This window comes from Capricornis sumatraensis, chromosome 3, assembly GCF_032405125.1.
Source record: "Capricornis sumatraensis isolate serow.1 chromosome 3, serow.2, whole genome shotgun sequence".
NCBI lineage: Eukaryota > Metazoa > Chordata > Mammalia > Artiodactyla > Bovidae > Capricornis > Capricornis sumatraensis.
The window spans coordinates 28,031,672-28,048,769 of record NC_091071.1 but is presented as its reverse complement, the minus strand read 5'-3'; the positions used below and the strand labels follow the sequence as shown (position 1 = coordinate 28,048,769).

Sequence of the window (17,098 nt, the reverse complement as noted above, 5' to 3'; positions counted from 1 at the left end):
CAGATTCTTGAGACCTCATCTGGGCTGTTCCTTGCCTCGGGAAGCACCGGCCGGGTCACACTAAACTTCTGGTGAAAACAATATTTATGGTTTTTTCCTTCTTCTCTTCCCTTCCTCCTTCCTTCCCCTGCCTCCCCTTCTCTGCCTCCCTCCCCCAGAGGTGCCCAAGTTCCTTCTAAATACCCCATGCCACAGGGAGGGCATCCTGGGTCACAAAGTCAGAACAGGCGTTGAACTGAGTCAGCGATGTCCCGCTCTTGACTGTGAGGCATGAGCACCAAAGTCACTGTGATTCCTGCCCTTGTCCCTGTAACCCAGGGATGTCACGTGAAGTGCGTCAGTATGGCCCTTGTGGGTCAGGCTCGGAGAGGTTGATGGTGCTTTCTATGGCTGTGGACAGAATGACTGCTTAAGATGGTTGGGGGCTTCTGGACACCAGAGGTGGCGAGGACCATTGTGGGAGGGGGCCAGGTACAGACAGATGCTTAGGAAGTACTCGAAACTGGACAGCTTGACAGCCCCTGGCTCCCCCCATCATCCCTCACTTGCTCAAGAGCCCATGTCTGTGGACAGAAGGTTCTTGTGACTGAGCTTAGGCTTGTCCCCTGGCAGTGGTGGAGGCTGCAAGAGGTCCTCAAGAAACTGGGGTGCCAGCAGGCTATGCAGAGGGGAGGAACGGATGCTTAGTGGCTAGGAACCACACACGTGCACTGCAATGGGAGAGAGTACGTCCTAGGATTGACCTTCAGCGTCCTAAGGAGACGACGGGGAAAGGAAATAAACATCCTTGTTGGGAGTCTTAAGTCATTCACTCAGTGTCGATTCTGTCCTTCAGGAGAAGTTTAAAACACAGCATTCTGAAGGCTACCGGCAGATCTCAGCCTTAGAGGATGACCTTGCCCAGACGAAAGCCATTAAAGATAAACTGCAGAAGTACATCAGAGAGCTGGAGCAAGCCAACGATGACCTGGAGAGAGCCAAACGGTATGTGGGGAAGGAGAAAGGAGGTCTGGGATCCTTTTGTCTCTGGGCACCAGGCACTGTGTCAAGGGCAGGGGATTCAGCAGAGAGCAGAGCCAGGGCCCTTGGGCTCTACAGCCTCATGGGAAATGGACAACAAGCAGAAAGTGCTGCAGGTCCAGGGTGCTGTGGGGGCATATGATCCGAGATATTCATATTCATTTGTCCATTGCGGGGAGGATGCTGGGCCAGGCTTCTCAAAGGAAATGCCATTTAGGCTAAGACTGAGGGCTTCCTCGGCATTATCCAGGGGAAGAGTGTGGGGTGAGAACATTCTGGGCGGAAGGACAAGCACGTGCTTGGCTGGCCCTGAGATAAGATGGTATTTCTTTGTTTTTTAACCTTTACAATATTGTGCTGGTTTCTGCCACACAATAACTCTAATCAGCCATAATTATATATATATATATCTCCCCTCACTCCCCTCGCCCCATCCCACCCCTCTAGGTCATCACAGAGCACCAGACTGGGCTCCCTGAGTTATATAGCGACTTCTCACCAGCTATCCATCTTACTCCTGATAGCGTATATGTGTTGATGCCACTTTCTCCATTCATCTCACTCTCTCCCTCCCACACTGCGTGCACAAGTCCATTCTCTACATCTGCGTCTCCATTCCTTCCCTGCAAATAGGTTCATCAATACCATTTTTCTAGATTCCATATGTATGCATTAATACGCAATATTTGTTTTTCTCTTTCTGACTTACTTCACTCTGTATAAGAGGCTCTAGGTTCATCCACCTCGTTAGAACTGACTCAAATTCGTTCTTTTTTATGGCCGAGTAATATTCCATTGCACGTATGCACCACATCTTTATCCATTCATCTGTTGATGGACATCTGTGTTGCTTTCAGCGATAAGAAGACAATATTTCTTAAACCAATGTTCTATAGTTTAGCAGGCTACTAACATTGGAAAAGACTCTGATGCTGGGAGGGATTGGGGGCAGGAGGAGATGGGGACGACCGAGGATGAGATGGCTGATGGCATCACTGACTCGATGGACGTGAGTCTGAGTGAACTCCGGGAGTTGGTGATGGACAGGGAGGCCTGGCGTGCTGCGATTCATGGGGTCGCAAAGAGTCAGACACGACTAAGCGACTGAACTGAACTGAACTAAACAATAATAAATAACAGTAATTGAATAACTACTGTGAGCCAGGTGCATTTTTTTTTTTAAGAAGGCACTTTAAAACATTTAGATGTAAATTACAGCAATATGCACCGATCATAAGGAGTGTACAATTCCATCAGTTTGGACAGTTTTTCAGTCCAAACTGAACCGAATGCATGACTTTTCCGTCTACTTAGTTAACTGTGTACCAAGTGTAACCATCTTGAAACCTTAGAGTTTCACTTACTGTCCTCAAACTTCATGCCATAGCTTTAATGCATGAAAGTAAGAGATTAAAAAGATAGCCTTTTATATTTACCCGCATGTGTATGGTTTCTGGTTCATTCCTTCCTGAAGTTTCCCTCTAGTTATCATTTGCCTTCAGCTTGAAGAACTTCCTTTAGGGTTTCTTGTGGTGCAGGTCTGCTGATGGTGAACTCTCTCTTTAGTTTTTCCGAAAATGTCTTTCTTTTGCCTTCGTTCTTAAAGGAAATTTCCACTGGATATGGAATTCAGGTTGACAGGGTTTTGTTTTTCTTTTCTTTTCTTTCAGCACATTAAAGATGTTCTGGTGTCTTCTGAACTCCTTACTGGGGGTTAGAAGCTAGTGGTAACCCAAGTAGTCACTCTCCTGTATATAATCTAGTGTTTTTCTCTGGCTGCTCTCGAGAGTTTCACTTTATTTTCAGTTTTTAGCCGTTTGATTGTGCTGTTCCTAGATTTTGTATGTGTTTATCCTGATAGGGGCTTGCCGGGCTTCTTTGCTCTGTAAATTTATCTTTTGCCAAGTTTAACTTTGGTCATTATTTCCTCAAGTGTTTTTGCTGCCCCTTTCTTTCTCTCCTGTCCTTCTGGAACACCAGCTCCACACATGTTGATCCTGTTGATATTGCCACGCAGGTCTCCGACACTGTTCATATCTTTTCCTAATTTTATCTTTCTTGGTTCCTCAAATTTGATCATTTCGATTGATCTAGTTTCAGGCCCACTGACTCCTCCTTCCCTCCTCCAGTTCTGGTGGGAAGTCAGTTCCAGTACTGTTTTATTTTAGGTACGTTATCTTCAGATCTAAAACTTCCTATTCCTCCATTACTGAGCATAGTTATAATAGCTTCTTTAAGATCCTTTTCTGCTAATTATAACACCTGGGTTACCTCAGGGTTGATTTCCGATAATCACCTTTTCTCGTGAGTTTTGGGTCACATTTTCTTGCTCTTTGTTTGTCTAGTCATTTTGGATTATATTCTGGACATTATGAATGATGTGTTACAGAAGCTACGGATTCTGGTATATTTTTGTTTGTTTATTAACTATGCTGAACTCACACTCCAAACTCTGTCTCCCCTTGTTGGGAAGTAGCTGAAATCTGATTCTTTTAATTAGGCTGCTTCGTGTCTGCATGGTTTGGGTCAGTCAGAGATGGGGGAAGAGTTTATATGCAGAACTGGGGACTCCCCCAAGGTGGTGGATTTTTATCACCCAAGCCATAGACACAAAGCTTGTAAAGATACAGGATTCGGTCACTGCTGTTCCTTTCACGTGTTGGCTTCCTTCCAGCTTTTGCCAGGGCTGTCAGGTCATAGTTTTTCTTCTTTTACCCAGAGTTTATAGTTGTAATCGCTAGGATATGTGGTTTGATACAAGCTACCTTATCATGCGAAGAGTTGACTCATTGGAAAAGACTCTGATGCTGCGAGGGATTGGGGGCAGGAGGAGAAGGGGATGACAGAGGATGAGATGGTCCATCAATGACTCGAAGGACATGAGTTTGAGTGAACTCCAGGAGTTGGTGATGGACAGGGAGGCCTGGCATGCTGCAATTCATGGGGTCGCAAAGAGTCGGACATGACTGAGCGACTGAACTGAACTGACCTTATTATTAGCAGAAGTGGAAATTTTTTTTAAAAAAATTAGTTTGTAAAAGTTCTTTATGTATTTTTGCTACTAATCTTTTGTCCTGTCTTGAAAACATATTTTGCAGAATAAACTTTTGTCTGTTGACTTTGTGGTATGATTTTCCATACAAATATTTTTCTTTCTTAGGTCATCAATTATGTCTCTTTCATTGCTTCTAGATTTCCAGACTTCACTATGGAGATCCCCTTGATTGTTTGTATTTATTTTTGGTTGCGCTGGGTCTTCACTGTGTACAGACTTTCTCTGTTTGCCTCAAGTGACTGGGGGATGGAGGGGAGCTACTCTTCATCACAGTGCACAAGCTTCTCACTGCAGTGGCTTCTCCTGTGGTGGAGCACGGGCTCTAGGCACGCAGGCTCAGTAGTTGCGGTGCACGGGCTTAGTTGCTCCCTAACATGCAAAAGATTCCCAGGCCAGGGATCGAACCTCTGTCCCCTTCATTGGTCGGTGGATTCTTATCCATTGTACCACCAGGGAGGTCCATTGATCATTTGATTATATATGTATTCTGTTTAATTTTTTTGAAAGATTTTTAAAAAATATTAATTTATTTATTTTAATTAGAGGTTAATTACTTTATTGTATTGGTTTCGCCATACATTAATTGTTTTAACTTATGCTTTTAATCCACCTGGCATTTATTTTTGGATCTAGTATAAATTTGTGTGCTGTTTTATTTTCATTAGGTAGATAGCCACTTGTGCCAGTACTTTGTGTTAAACACGTCATCTCTTTTCCACTGAATTGAATGCATCTCTGTCATATGTGAACCTTTCATCCAGTTGTCCCTTGGTATCCATGGGGGAATTGGTTCCAGGACCCTTGAGGATACCAAACTTTGTGGATACTCAAATCCCTTGAATAAAATGGTATAGTATTTGCATATAACTTATGTATAGCCTCCCATATACTTTAAATTATGTCTAGGTTAATTATAATACCTAATATAACGCAAGACTGGTGATGCAGAAGTAAAGAATCTACCTGCAGTGCAGGAAACATGGGAGACACAGGTTTCCTCCTGGATCGGGGAGATTCCTTGAACAAGGAAATGGCAACCCACTCCAGTGTTCTTCTCTGGAAAATCCCATGGACAGAGGAGCCTGGCAGGCTACAGTCCATGGGGTTGCAAAGAGTTGGACATGACTGAGCGATTAAGCACACACACACAATACAAGCAATCAAAAGCTCCATAAACAGCTGCCAGTGAGCAGCAAATTCAAGTTTTGCATTTGGGAACTTTCTGGATTTTTTTTTTTTGAATTTTTTTGATTTGCAGTTGCTTGAATCCAAGGATATGCCACCCACAGGTATGGAGAGCTGACTATATTCTGGAATCTAATGCAAGATTCTTTTCTCTTTTGATCCAGTGTGCAATTTATGAATTACTGCCAACACCATAATGACTAGAGATTCCCTGGTGGCTCAGACAGTAAAGAATCTGCCTGCAATGTGGGAAACCTGGGTTCGATCCCTGGGTTGGGAGGATCCCCTGGAGAAGGGAATAGCAACCCTCTCCAGTAATCTTGCCTGTAGAATTCCATGGACAGAGGAGCCTGGCAGGCTACAGTCCGTGGGGTTGCAAAAAGTCAGATGCAACTGAGTGACTAACACTTCCACTTTCCATGACTTGATTACTGTGGCCTTTATAGTATATTCTGATTTCTGGCAAGCCCCTGGCATACAACCATTTCCACTCATTGATGAAAACAAGTCACACGGCCAAGCCACATTAAGGGCTGGGAAAGTACATTCCACCCACAGTGAGGCTGAAGCAAGGGTGTGGATAGCGGGAGGATGAAGAATTGGGAGCCATCCTGCAGCCTGTCACAAAGAGAGAGTGCATTCATGTGATTCAGAAATACCATACAGAGGGCTAGCGTTCTTAAATTCAAATTCAAGCAAATAAAAACAGAAATTTGTGTTATTCCCTCCACTCCTCCCTTTCTTTCTCCACAGAAGAGCATTCTGTACCCACTATTGTGCTTCTTGCCTTGTCACATAACAGATCTTGGAGGTCTTTCTGTAGTAGGACACAGAGCATTCTTTGTCGTTGTTGGTTTCTTCCCAAGCGGATACTATTTTATTGTATGGTTGGTATTGTATGATACATAATAATTTATTTATCTGTCCCCCTGCGGATGGATATTTGCTGCATTTCCATTCTTTTGCAGTGACAAGCGTTGCTATAGTGAATGATACTCGTTGCTTGCACAGATGAATATCTGTAGAGTAAATTCCAGAAGTGGAATTCCCGGGTCAGAGGATATATACATGTGATTTTGATAGTTTTTACCTGGTTGTTCTCTGTCATGGTACTAGTTCACATCCCCAACACCTGTGTGAGTCTCTGTTTTCCAAATAGTTTCACTAACAGCATTTTTTAAGCTTTGGATTTCTGCCAGTGTAATAGGTGACAAATAGGTACGTTTCTGGATTATGAATGACCTTGAGTTCCTTTTCGTATGTTTAATAACTGTTTTATTTCTTTTTCTGTGAACTGTTTATCTTTGCCTATTTTCAGATTGGGTTGCTAGTTGTTTTTTCTCATCAGTTTCAGGAGATGTTTATATGTTTGTCTGTGATGCGAATTTAAAGCATTGGGGAGTTTGTCATTTGCCTTCCATCTTTGTCTGTTGCATACGTTACTGTTGAAAGTTGCTTGGATTTCTATGTAGGCAAATTTATCTGCAGTCCAAGGTATATATAGCAATTAGTTCTGTCTTCTTCTAGTATTCCTCTCCCTTCCTTTCTGTCTCTCTCTTTCTCTCCTGAAGATGCATTGTAGTCATAGTTTAGCTGAATGTGAGTGATAGTCACTCAGTCGTGTGTGACTCTTTGTGACCCCATGGACTGTAGTGTACCAGGCTCCTCTGTCCAAGGAATTCTCCAGGCAAAAATCCTGGAGTGGGTTGTCATTTCCTTCTCCAGAGGATCTTCCCAACGCAGGGGTCGAACGCAGGTCTCCTACATTGCAGGCAGATTCTTTACCATCTGAGCCACGAGGGAATCCTACTATTAAGAGGCATTTCTAAGTGTAAAGACAGGTCCTCTTAAAAAGTATCAGCAGATACGTTGCTTGACTTTATCTTATAATCTATAGACAGTACATTAGAGTATGTAAAGAACCCTTACACCTTTTCCAAAGGAATACCCGAATAGTTGAATGTTACCATCAGATGTGGTAGCGTTTTGCCAAAAGTTTTCACTTTTGTCTCAAGCTCGAAGATTTGGTAACAAAATAAGCCACTTGTTTTATACAAATAAATAATACCAATATTTATTAAAGGTTATCTAGCTTACTTTCAATATACTAACATTAAGAGAAAAGAGAAATAGACACAGCAGAGGGTACTGTGCTGGGTTTTGACCAACATCCAGACTCATACAGCGCTGGAATTCTCGTGACACAGCACATCTGGAGTCCCAGTTGGGTAAAGGGCCCAGGCAGTGCGTCCACTCTGGGTGAGACTTCAAATATTGCAGTTTGGGGTTCCCGCTTTTAATCCTAGGAAACAAACTGATGTCATCGTCAATCTGTGAGCAAATTGCAGCCCTGGTTTCATATTAATGCTATTTGTTTTCTCTTGTAAAGCTTGGAATGTTGTGTTGCTAAGCCTGGGGCTTCTTTGGCCAAGGCCCCTCCAGAGGCTCAACAATTTCAAGATTTGTCCCGTCTTCTTGCACTTAGGTCAGTCAGTCAGGACAGTGTTCAGGCAGCTTAGAAGCAAGGTCAGAGGTCTGTTCTGCTTTGTCTTTGAAGCCTAAACAAAACTATTTATTTAAATTCCCTAACAGGTAGAGACCCAAATCATCATTTTAGAATGAATAAAGTTCTGGAATGCTGAAGTTTTTTTTTAAAAAAAAACTTTACAATTTCATTATACATTTTTAGTAGTTATGTGTGAAAAATTTGACCATGTACTGCAAGAACAGTAATTTCTCAGCACCATCAACTATTTGTTTATTTTGTTCCCTCCAGCTGTATGTCTGTAAAATTAAATAACACTTTCAACTGAGTAGAGGGTGACCTTGTGAAAGGGTAACCTTGAATGATTCAGGAAATTTTGTTGTTCAGTCGCTCATTCGTGTCCGACACTTTGCCACCCTATGGACTATAGCATGCGAGGCTTCCCTGTCCTTCACTGTCTCCCGCAGTTTGCTCAAATTCATGTCCATTGAGTCAGTGATCTGTCTAGCCATCTAAGCCTCTGCTGCCCTCTTCTTGTTTTGTCTTCAGTTTTTCCCAGCATCAGGGTATTTTCAAAAGAGTCAGCTCTTCATATCAAATGGCCAGAGTCCATCCAGTAAACATTCAGGATTGATTTTGTTTAGGATTGACTGGTTTGATCTCCTTGCAGTCCAAGGGACTCTCAAGAGTCTTCTCCAACACCACAATTCAAAAGCATCAATTCTTTGGTGCTCAGCTTTCTTTATGGTCCAACTCTCACACCTGTACATGACCACTGGAAAAGCCGTAGCTTTGATTATATGGACCTTTGTTGGCAAAATGATGTCTCTGCTTTTTAATACACTGTCTAGGTTCATCATAGCTTTCCTTTCAGGGAGCAAGCGTCTTTTAATTTCATGACTGCAGTCACCATCCGCAGTGATTTTGGAGCCAAGGAAACAAAGTCTGTCACTGCTTCTACTTTTTCCCCTTCTATTTGTCATGAAGAGACAGGACCGGATGCCAGGATCTTAAGTTTTTTGACTGTTGAGTTTTAAGCCAGCTTTTTCACTCTCATCAAGAGGCTCTTTAGCTCCTCTTCACTTTCTGCCATTAGAGTGGTATCATCTGCATATCTGAGATTGTTGGTATCTCTCTCAGCAGTCTTGATTTCAACCTGTGATTCATCCAGCCCAGTATTTCGCATGATGTACTCTGCATAAGTTAAATAAACAGGGTGACAATATACAGCCTTATGTTACTCCTTTCCCAAGTTTGAACCAGGCCTTTGTTCCATGTAAGATTCTAACTGCTGTTTCTTGACTCGCATACAGGTTTCTCACAAGCTAGATAAGGAGGTCTGGTATTCCCATCTCTTTAAGAGTTTTCCACAGTTGTGATCTACACAGTCAAAGGCTTTAGCATAGTCAGTGAAGCAGAAGCAGATGTTTTTCTGGAATTCCCTTGCTTTCTCAGTGATCGAAACAATGTTGGCAATTTGGTCTCTGGTTTCTCTGCCTTTTCTGAATCCAGCTTGTATGTCTGGAAGTTCTCAGTTCACGTACTGTTGAAGCCTACCCTGGAGAATTTTGAGCATTACCTTGCTAGCATGTGAAATGAGTGCAATTGTGCAGTAGTTTGAACGTTCTTTGGCATTGCCCTTCTTTGAGATTGGAATGAAAACTAACCTTTTCCAGTACTGGGACCACTGCTGAGTTTTCCAAATTTACTGACCTGTTGAGTGCAGCACTTTAACAGCATCAGCTCTTAGGATTTGGAATAGCTTAGCTGAAATTCTGTCACCTCCACTAGCTTTGTAGTAATGCTTCCTGAGACCCCACTTGTCTTCACATTTCAGGATGTCTGGCTCTGGGTAAGTGATCACACCTTCGTGGTTATCCAGGTCATTAAAACCTTATTTGTACAGTTCTTCTGTGTATTCTTGCCTCCTCTTCTTAATCTCCTCTATTGAAGAGAAGATGTATCTCTTAATATGAAAATTTACTGAAAATATATTTTTCCACTTGCCTGTTTTCAGTTTCTCATAGCTCTCTGTGAGGTTAGCAGCTTTCATATTATGTATTGCATCATTTTACTATAATAAATATGCTTTTTTGCATTTTATTCTTGTATATAGATATGCTTTTATATATCAGTTGACAAAATTTCAGCATATAAAGCACATAGAGCTATTTGTCACTCAGGTGACAACTAGGATACTTACCTTTAGTTGAAAGTAAATATTCACAAAGTAACAATAGACCCAAGTGCCATGCCCTACTGGTATTACCCAGTCAAACTGTATACAGTCAGGTGGTTATTGATCCACATAAGTTCAGGAACGCCAGAAATGCCGCTGAAGTTGTTCTTCATTTCTCTGGCATTCCAGAAGCCAATAGTAGATTTTGGCCAATTAGTGATTTTAAGTTTTTGACCCAATTGAAGTTAATCTTGGGGTGCAACATTAGATCCAACATTAATTTTTTTCCAGGTGGCTACCTGGTAGTTCCCAGACCTAAAATTGAACCAGGTGTCTTTTTCGTTGATGATTTGTGATGCCACCTTTATCATAAATTAAATTCTCACATGCATTTGGATCTATTTCCAGACCTTTGGTTCTCTTTGACCTGTCTGCTCTTGTAACTTGCACACTGCAGCCCTCTACATTATTGAGGCTTCATAATAACATGTTCTTTGTTTCTGGTGGAACTAGCTCCCCTGATCTCTTCTCTTTCACAGTTTTCCTGGCCATTTTTTTCTTTCAGTTTTATTGAGATATAATTGACATACAGCACTGTATAAGTTTAAGTGTGCATAGTGCAAGGAATTGACTTACATACATCATGAAATGACTATCGCAATATATTTAGTAGATACCCATCATCTCTTATAGATACAGCATTTAAAAATTGGAAAAAAAGTGGTCTTTTTCTGGTAAGAACGCTTAGGATTTAACCTCTTAACAACTTTTAACATACAGCGGTATTGATTATAATTATGTTGCGTGTTGCCTCCTTAGTACTTATTTACCTTGTAGCTAGGAGTTTGTACCTTTGACATCTTCATCCAGTTCCCTTGGCCCCTGAAACCACAAATCTGATCCCTTTTTTTAAATCTGTTTGTTTTGAAATATAATTGACCTGCTGTGTTAGTTCCCATTATATAACATAGTGATTCAGTATTTGTATACATTTCAAAATGATGGCCACAAGAAGTCTACTTGAAGATCTGCCACCAAGCAAAGATGCTACATAGTTACGGACTGTATTCCCCGCCTTGTATGTTTCATGCTTATGACATTTATTTTGCTACTGGAACTTTGTCCCTCTTAATCTAGCTTCCCTGATGGCTCACTTGGTAAAGAATTTGCCTGCAATGCAGGAGACCTGTGTTTGATCCCTTGGTCGGGAAGATCCCCTGGATACGGGAATGGCAACCCACTCCAGTATTCTTGCCTGGAGAATCCCATGGACAGAGGAGCCTTGTGGGCTACAACCCTTGGGGTTGCAAAGAGTCAGACTTGACTGAGCGATGAACGCTTTCACTTTCAATCTATCCCACCTATTTTTCTCCTCCTCCAACCTCCTCTTCTCTGGCAACCACCTGTTTAATCTCTGTCTGTAACCCTGTTTTGTTGTGTTTGTTCATTTATTAATATTTTTTAGGTTCTAAATGTAGCTGAAATATATGATACTGTCTGTCTCTGATTTGATACTCTCTAGGTCCATCCATGTTGTCACAAGCGGCAAGGTCTCATTCCTTTTTTACTATTAACGTTCTTCTCCTGACCATTCTTGTTTCATTATCTCATCATCTTTCAAATCAGTCCTCCTGTGCCTATACCTCAAATAAAAACCTGTTTGTATTTTTATTAAATGCTGAATGTGAGTGATAGTTGCTCAGTCATGTCCAACTCTGTGCGACCCTGTGGACTGTAGCCCTCCAGGCTCCTCTGTCCATGGGATTCTCCAGGCGAGAATACTAGAGTGGGTTGCCATGCCCTCCTCCAGGGGATCTTCCCAGCCCAGGGATCTAACTTGCATCTCTGATGTCTCCAGCATTGGCAGGCAGGTTCTTTATCACTAGCGCCACCTGGGAAGCCTGTATTTTTATTAGGATGGTGTTAAACTTATTAGATAACTTACAGATAATTGATTTCTTTATGATTTGGGGTCTGCCTCCTCATAAATAGCATATGTTTTCATTTCAGCAAGCCTCTGTGGCCTCAAATCTTAGATGTCTGTTGTTACATGAATTCCTAGCTACAGCATCTTTGTTGTTGTTTGACCTGCCAGCCTTAGGGTCATTTTAACTGATTCCAGTCTTGTATTCTTAAATATCATCCCTTTATTGTTTTTAATCAGGCATTTTTGGTAACTTTATCTTCTTTACTTCAAAAGACCCTTTGAGGTAGGAACATTAGTTCCTACATTAGGACTCAGTCTGGTCTGAGAAGGCAGTGCTGAAGAAATGAATGATTTTTTAAATTTGTTTTTAATTGAAGCATAATCACAATATTGTGTTGGTTTCTGCCATACATCAGCATGGATCAGCCATAGGTATACATACGTCCCCTCCCTCTGCAGCGTCCCTCCCCATCCCATCCCTCTGGGTTGTCACAGAGCCTGGTTTGAGTTCCCTGAGTCATACAGCAAATTCCCATTGGCTGTCTGTTTTACACATGTTAGTGTATATATTTCCATGCTATGGTCTCTCCACTCATCCCACCCTCTCCTTCCTACCCCACACCCCGTGTCCATAAGTCTGTTCTCCGTGTCTGCATCTCCATTGCTGCCCTGCCAATAGGCTCATCAGTATCGTCTTTATAGGTTCCATATATATGTGTTAATGTATGATGTTTATGTTTCTCTTTCTGATTTACTTCACTCTGTATAATAGGCTGCAGGTTCATGCACCTCATTAGAACCGACTCAAATGCGTTCCTTTTTATTGCTGAGTAATATTCCATTGCATATATGTACCACAGCTTCTTTATCCATTCATCTGTGGATGGACGAGATAAACGATTGACTCTCAGTTGGCTGTTGAAGGCCTGGAGGTCCAGAGAGGTCAAGTTCCTTAAGAACACTTAGATAGTCTTACGTATTAGAGCCAGGAGGGTTTCATTCCAGACGTTTTTAGTCACCATGAGATACAATTCAGGGGATGTTAAAGGTCCTCAGACATAAACATGGAATCGGCGAGGAGAATTGCTGACACTTGTCAAGCATCTGTGAAACACCTGTTCTGTGTTACTCCGCTTCCCCCACCCCGTGTGGAGGTCCTGTTGCTACCCCTACACCTCTGCTTTGCATGTGAGGAAACAGTCCCAGAGAACGCAGCTTGTCCAAACAGAGTTAAAGATAATTTTTTTTTTTTGGTTGTGCTGGGTGTTCGTTCCTGCGTGCAGGCTTTCTCTAGTTGCAGCGAGCAGAGGCTATTCTTCCTTATGGCGAAGATGCTCGTTGTGGTGGCTTCCCGTGTTGCGTGGAGCACAGGCTCTGGGGCACACGGGCTTCACTAGTTGTAGCATGGAGATTCAGCAGTTGCGACGCGAGGGCTCTCGAGTGTGGGCTCAGTAGTTGTGGTGCTTGGGCTTAGTTGCTTTGCAGCATGTGGGATCTTCCAGGACCAGTGATTGAACCTGTGTGCCCTGCATTGGCAGGCAGATTCTTATCCACCAGGAACGTCCCAGACAGAGTTAAACAGACTTCCTTATTGCTGCACTTGTCAGTGCCTTTAACATGACATTCCAGTGACCCGTCTACACTCTCCAAAATACGTGGTGGTTAGGGCAGCTGGGCTGGGCGTTTGAAACTTTCTGAACTTGTTAAGGTGACTGAGGGATAATGCATGATTACTAGATCGCACGTGCACCTTAGTGGGGTGTTCTGAGTGCTGACTACACGCTGAGTTTCTGAGACAAGACAGAACGTGCTGCTCTTGGCATTTGAGCGGGGCCTGTCTGTGGCCCTAATTAGGTCCTGGCTTGTGTTGTAAGTGCTGTATGGACATGCTCTCAGTTAACCCGCGGGACAGCCTTGTGCGCCTCGTGAGCTGACCGGTTGTGCAGGTGAAGAGCCTGGTCCCGAAGTCGAGGGGCTGCTCATCTCTGGGATTAGGACGTGCGGGAGCCGGGGCCCGCTCCCCAGGTGTCTCGTCTCTCTGGTGCATAACAGATGCGTTTGTTCCCTCGGGCAACCTTGCTGGTCTCTCACCCAGGGCCACGATCATGTCACTGGAGGACTTTGAACAGCGTTTGAATCAAGCCATAGAAAGAAATGCCTTCCTGGAGAGCGAATTGGATGAGAAGGAGAATCTCCTGGAATCTGTGCAGCGACTGAAGGATGAAGCCAGAGGTCAGGCGGCCAGGGCTTTGGTCTGTGGGTTTGACCACTGTTGTGCCCTCTCCCGGCCCGAGGGTGTCCTGTCCCACAGCATCGCCCGGCTCGCCCTTTGCTGGAAATCTGCAGCCTTCTCGGCGCTCTGGTCCAAGGGTGGGGATCACACTGGGAACGTTGAGGCTTGATTTCTACCCTGTGCTAGGAACTGTCAAATGTCCAACTCTGTAAAGACCCCTAGTGGGTATTTAAGTCCATCACCAGCTTTATGCTTAGCAGGAGCACAGGAGTTTTGTGGAGGGGGGGAAATGCCTGTTGATGGACTTGCTAGCCACGTCTTTACTTTTGAAACGTGATGGCTGCTAATGCAAGTGGCTTGGAACTCAGGAATCTCATCAGCACTTGCTCTTTGGAGCACTTCTAGAGGTAGGGCTTTTTTTTTTTTCTTTCAATTTGGCCATGCCATGCAGCTTGTGGGCTTTTAATTCCCCAGCCAGGAATCGAACACACACCTTTGGCAGTGAAAGCGTGGAGTCCTAATTGCTGGATCACCAGGGAATTCCCCCAGCCTGCTACCACATTCGCAAGTCATCCTAGTTGGGTTCAGAAGAGACTTTGTTAAAGTCCCAGTTAATTGTTTATGACGTTCATTTGATTTCTAATGTGTAGCCAGTAGAAGAGGGATTAAAAAGTAAAATTCTCGAGTTTAAAATGTTCCTAAATGTTCGTCAATAATGATTTCCTTGTGTAAATTACATAGATTTATTTTGTGGAATGTTAAGTAGTTGAAACAAACATGATACAGATATAAATGTCGTAGCTTGTTAGGACATAACGTTGAAGGGGGAAAGTGCATAGATAATAGATGTATGTTTCTAGTTATGCTTAATAAAAATTATATGCTTAAAAGATATGCACACACACACACATATATATAAACTGTATGTGTGAAAATGCAGAGCAAAAGGACTGAAACGCTCACCCCCATGTTACAGTGATCAGGCATGAGGCTGAACATTTGAGGGTGGATTGGAAAGGCATGTCTTCGCTTGGTACTCTGTATATCCTGATACATTGGAATTTTCCCGAAACAGTACAGTCATAATTTTAAAAGTTTTTTTTTGTTTTAATCTTTTTGTTTTTACTCAAAAGAAAAACTGTGTGGTCTTGCAAGCCTGCGAGGCAAGGTCCCATGGGGTCTGCTTCATTCCGGGTTTCCACCGGGAGTTTCTCACTCTGGTGTGGTTGTTGCTCACCCTTGTCTCCTGCCCCATCACCCGCAACAAGGACTTAATCGGAATCCTTTTCCTCGCCTAGATTTGCGACAGGAATTAGCTGTGCAGCAAAAGCAGGAGAAACCCAGGACACCCATGCCCAGCTCGGTGGACGCTGAGAGGACAGACACAGCGGTGCAGGCCACTGGCTCTGTGCCGTCTACCCCCATAGCTCATCGAGGACCCAGCTCTAGTTTAAACACTCCTGGGACCTTCAGACGTGGTAAGGGGGATGGGAGCTGGGAGAGTTCTCTTGGCTTCACAAGGCTTTCCTGGGTGAGAGAGAAGTAGGGCCAGGCTGTACAGCAGGGAGCAGAGGCAGGGCTCACAGGGGCAGACTAATGCGGTAGGTGGGAGGAGCCTCTTGAATGTGAGGCGACAGGGAGCAGGGGAGTCTGCGGCAAACCGGAGAACAGAAGTCTCGTCCAGAGGGGCCGCTGCCTCTCTGCTTCAGCCACGAGAGGTGTGGGTCCTTTCGTAAGGACCAGAGGCCAGAAGTCCTCATGTTGTATATGAAATCTCCCAAGTTAAATACTTCAGTAACGAGATAAAACATTTTGTGGGTCCAGCAATACATCCTGTAGAACTGATCCCAGCATAACCTGTGCTGAGTAGGGGAAAAAAAACAAGAAATGGAGTGCTCACCCAGCCCCTCTGATGACTGATTAGCTGTGGGGCTCTGATTGGGCCACTTAATAACAAATAATAATAATAGACAATTGCTGAGCACTCAGGCGTGCCAGCCTTTCTGCTTGCTGTGCTCTGTGGGTATGTACGACCTCCTTGGATTTGCAATGAGGCCCAAGAAGCAAGTGATGCCAGCCCTGCCCCCATCTGATGGATGAGGAGACTGGGACTCCCGGTTAAGGAGCTGGGCTGACATCACACAGCTGGCGGATGGCAGGCAGGCTCCGGGCTGACCCCACCACATACTGCCTGTCCCTCAGCTTGTGCCCAGCAGGCACAGAGTGTGCTGTTGCCAGAGTCCCAGGCTAGTCCCACTTTAAGCACGTGCCTCAGCTGGGCCTCAGCTGCAGCAGGTGTGGGTGGGACCCGAGATCCTGCGTTTCTGAGGAGCGCCCGGGTAATGCTGAGCTCCAAGCCCTGGAGCCCTGCTCAGCAGAGAGAGGGGACTCCAAGGGGTGGAACCATGACCAGTGGGCCTTGTTCAGATGCTGGGAATGTTAATTCACTCTATGGCATTCCTCAGAATTTCAGAGGACTTGCTTTTTTTTTATTTCAAAGAATAGCATCTAAAGATAAATACTGAGTATAGTCATCATAAGGCTATGAGAAGTTGGTCATCAGGTACTCTCGTTATGTCGGGCAGCACCCTAGTGATTGAAACAAGGCAGCGTTAGGGGTCAGAGGGCACAGGGGCCCACCTCTGGATTCCGCACTCAGAGACATTCGTGCACAGACTTTTCCGTGTGTGTTGGTGTCACGTGTGCGTCCTTTTACACACACAGGCCTGGACGACTCCACTGGGGGGACCCCCCTCACGCCCGCAGCCCGGATATCAGCCCTCAACATCGTGGGAGACCTGCTGCGGAAAGTGGGGGTAAGATGGCATCGTGTGGCGTGGTGCCCGGTGTTCACGTGGCATCCTCTGTCTCCGGGAGGCTCGAGGCATGACCTTACTGGCCGCTCCCCCTCTGGCAGAGGCGTCATGAGCGCAGACGCAGGCCTGGCTCGTCTCGCGTCCCTTAGAACTGCTGTGCATCTGTGGGTGGTGGTTCTGGTTTTTAAAGTTTCGTTT

At 44.2% G+C, this 17,098-nt stretch overlaps 1 protein-coding gene across 2 annotated transcripts in view; it reads left to right on the top strand.

Annotated features, from left to right (window-relative positions):
• Nucleotides 1–17,098, top strand: part of NDE1 (nudE neurodevelopment protein 1) — a 35,562-nt gene that overhangs the window by 14,612 nt on the left and 3,852 nt on the right. For both annotated transcript variants that reach the window (XM_068968259.1, XM_068968260.1), the window contains exons 4-7: nucleotides 836–984; nucleotides 13,947–14,083; nucleotides 15,383–15,562; nucleotides 16,809–16,900. In XM_068968259.1, coding sequence (XP_068824360.1) covers nucleotides 836–984; nucleotides 13,947–14,083; nucleotides 15,383–15,562; nucleotides 16,809–16,900 — 558 coding nt within the window. The remainder of the gene's footprint in view (nucleotides 1–835; nucleotides 985–13,946; nucleotides 14,084–15,382; nucleotides 15,563–16,808; nucleotides 16,901–17,098) is intronic.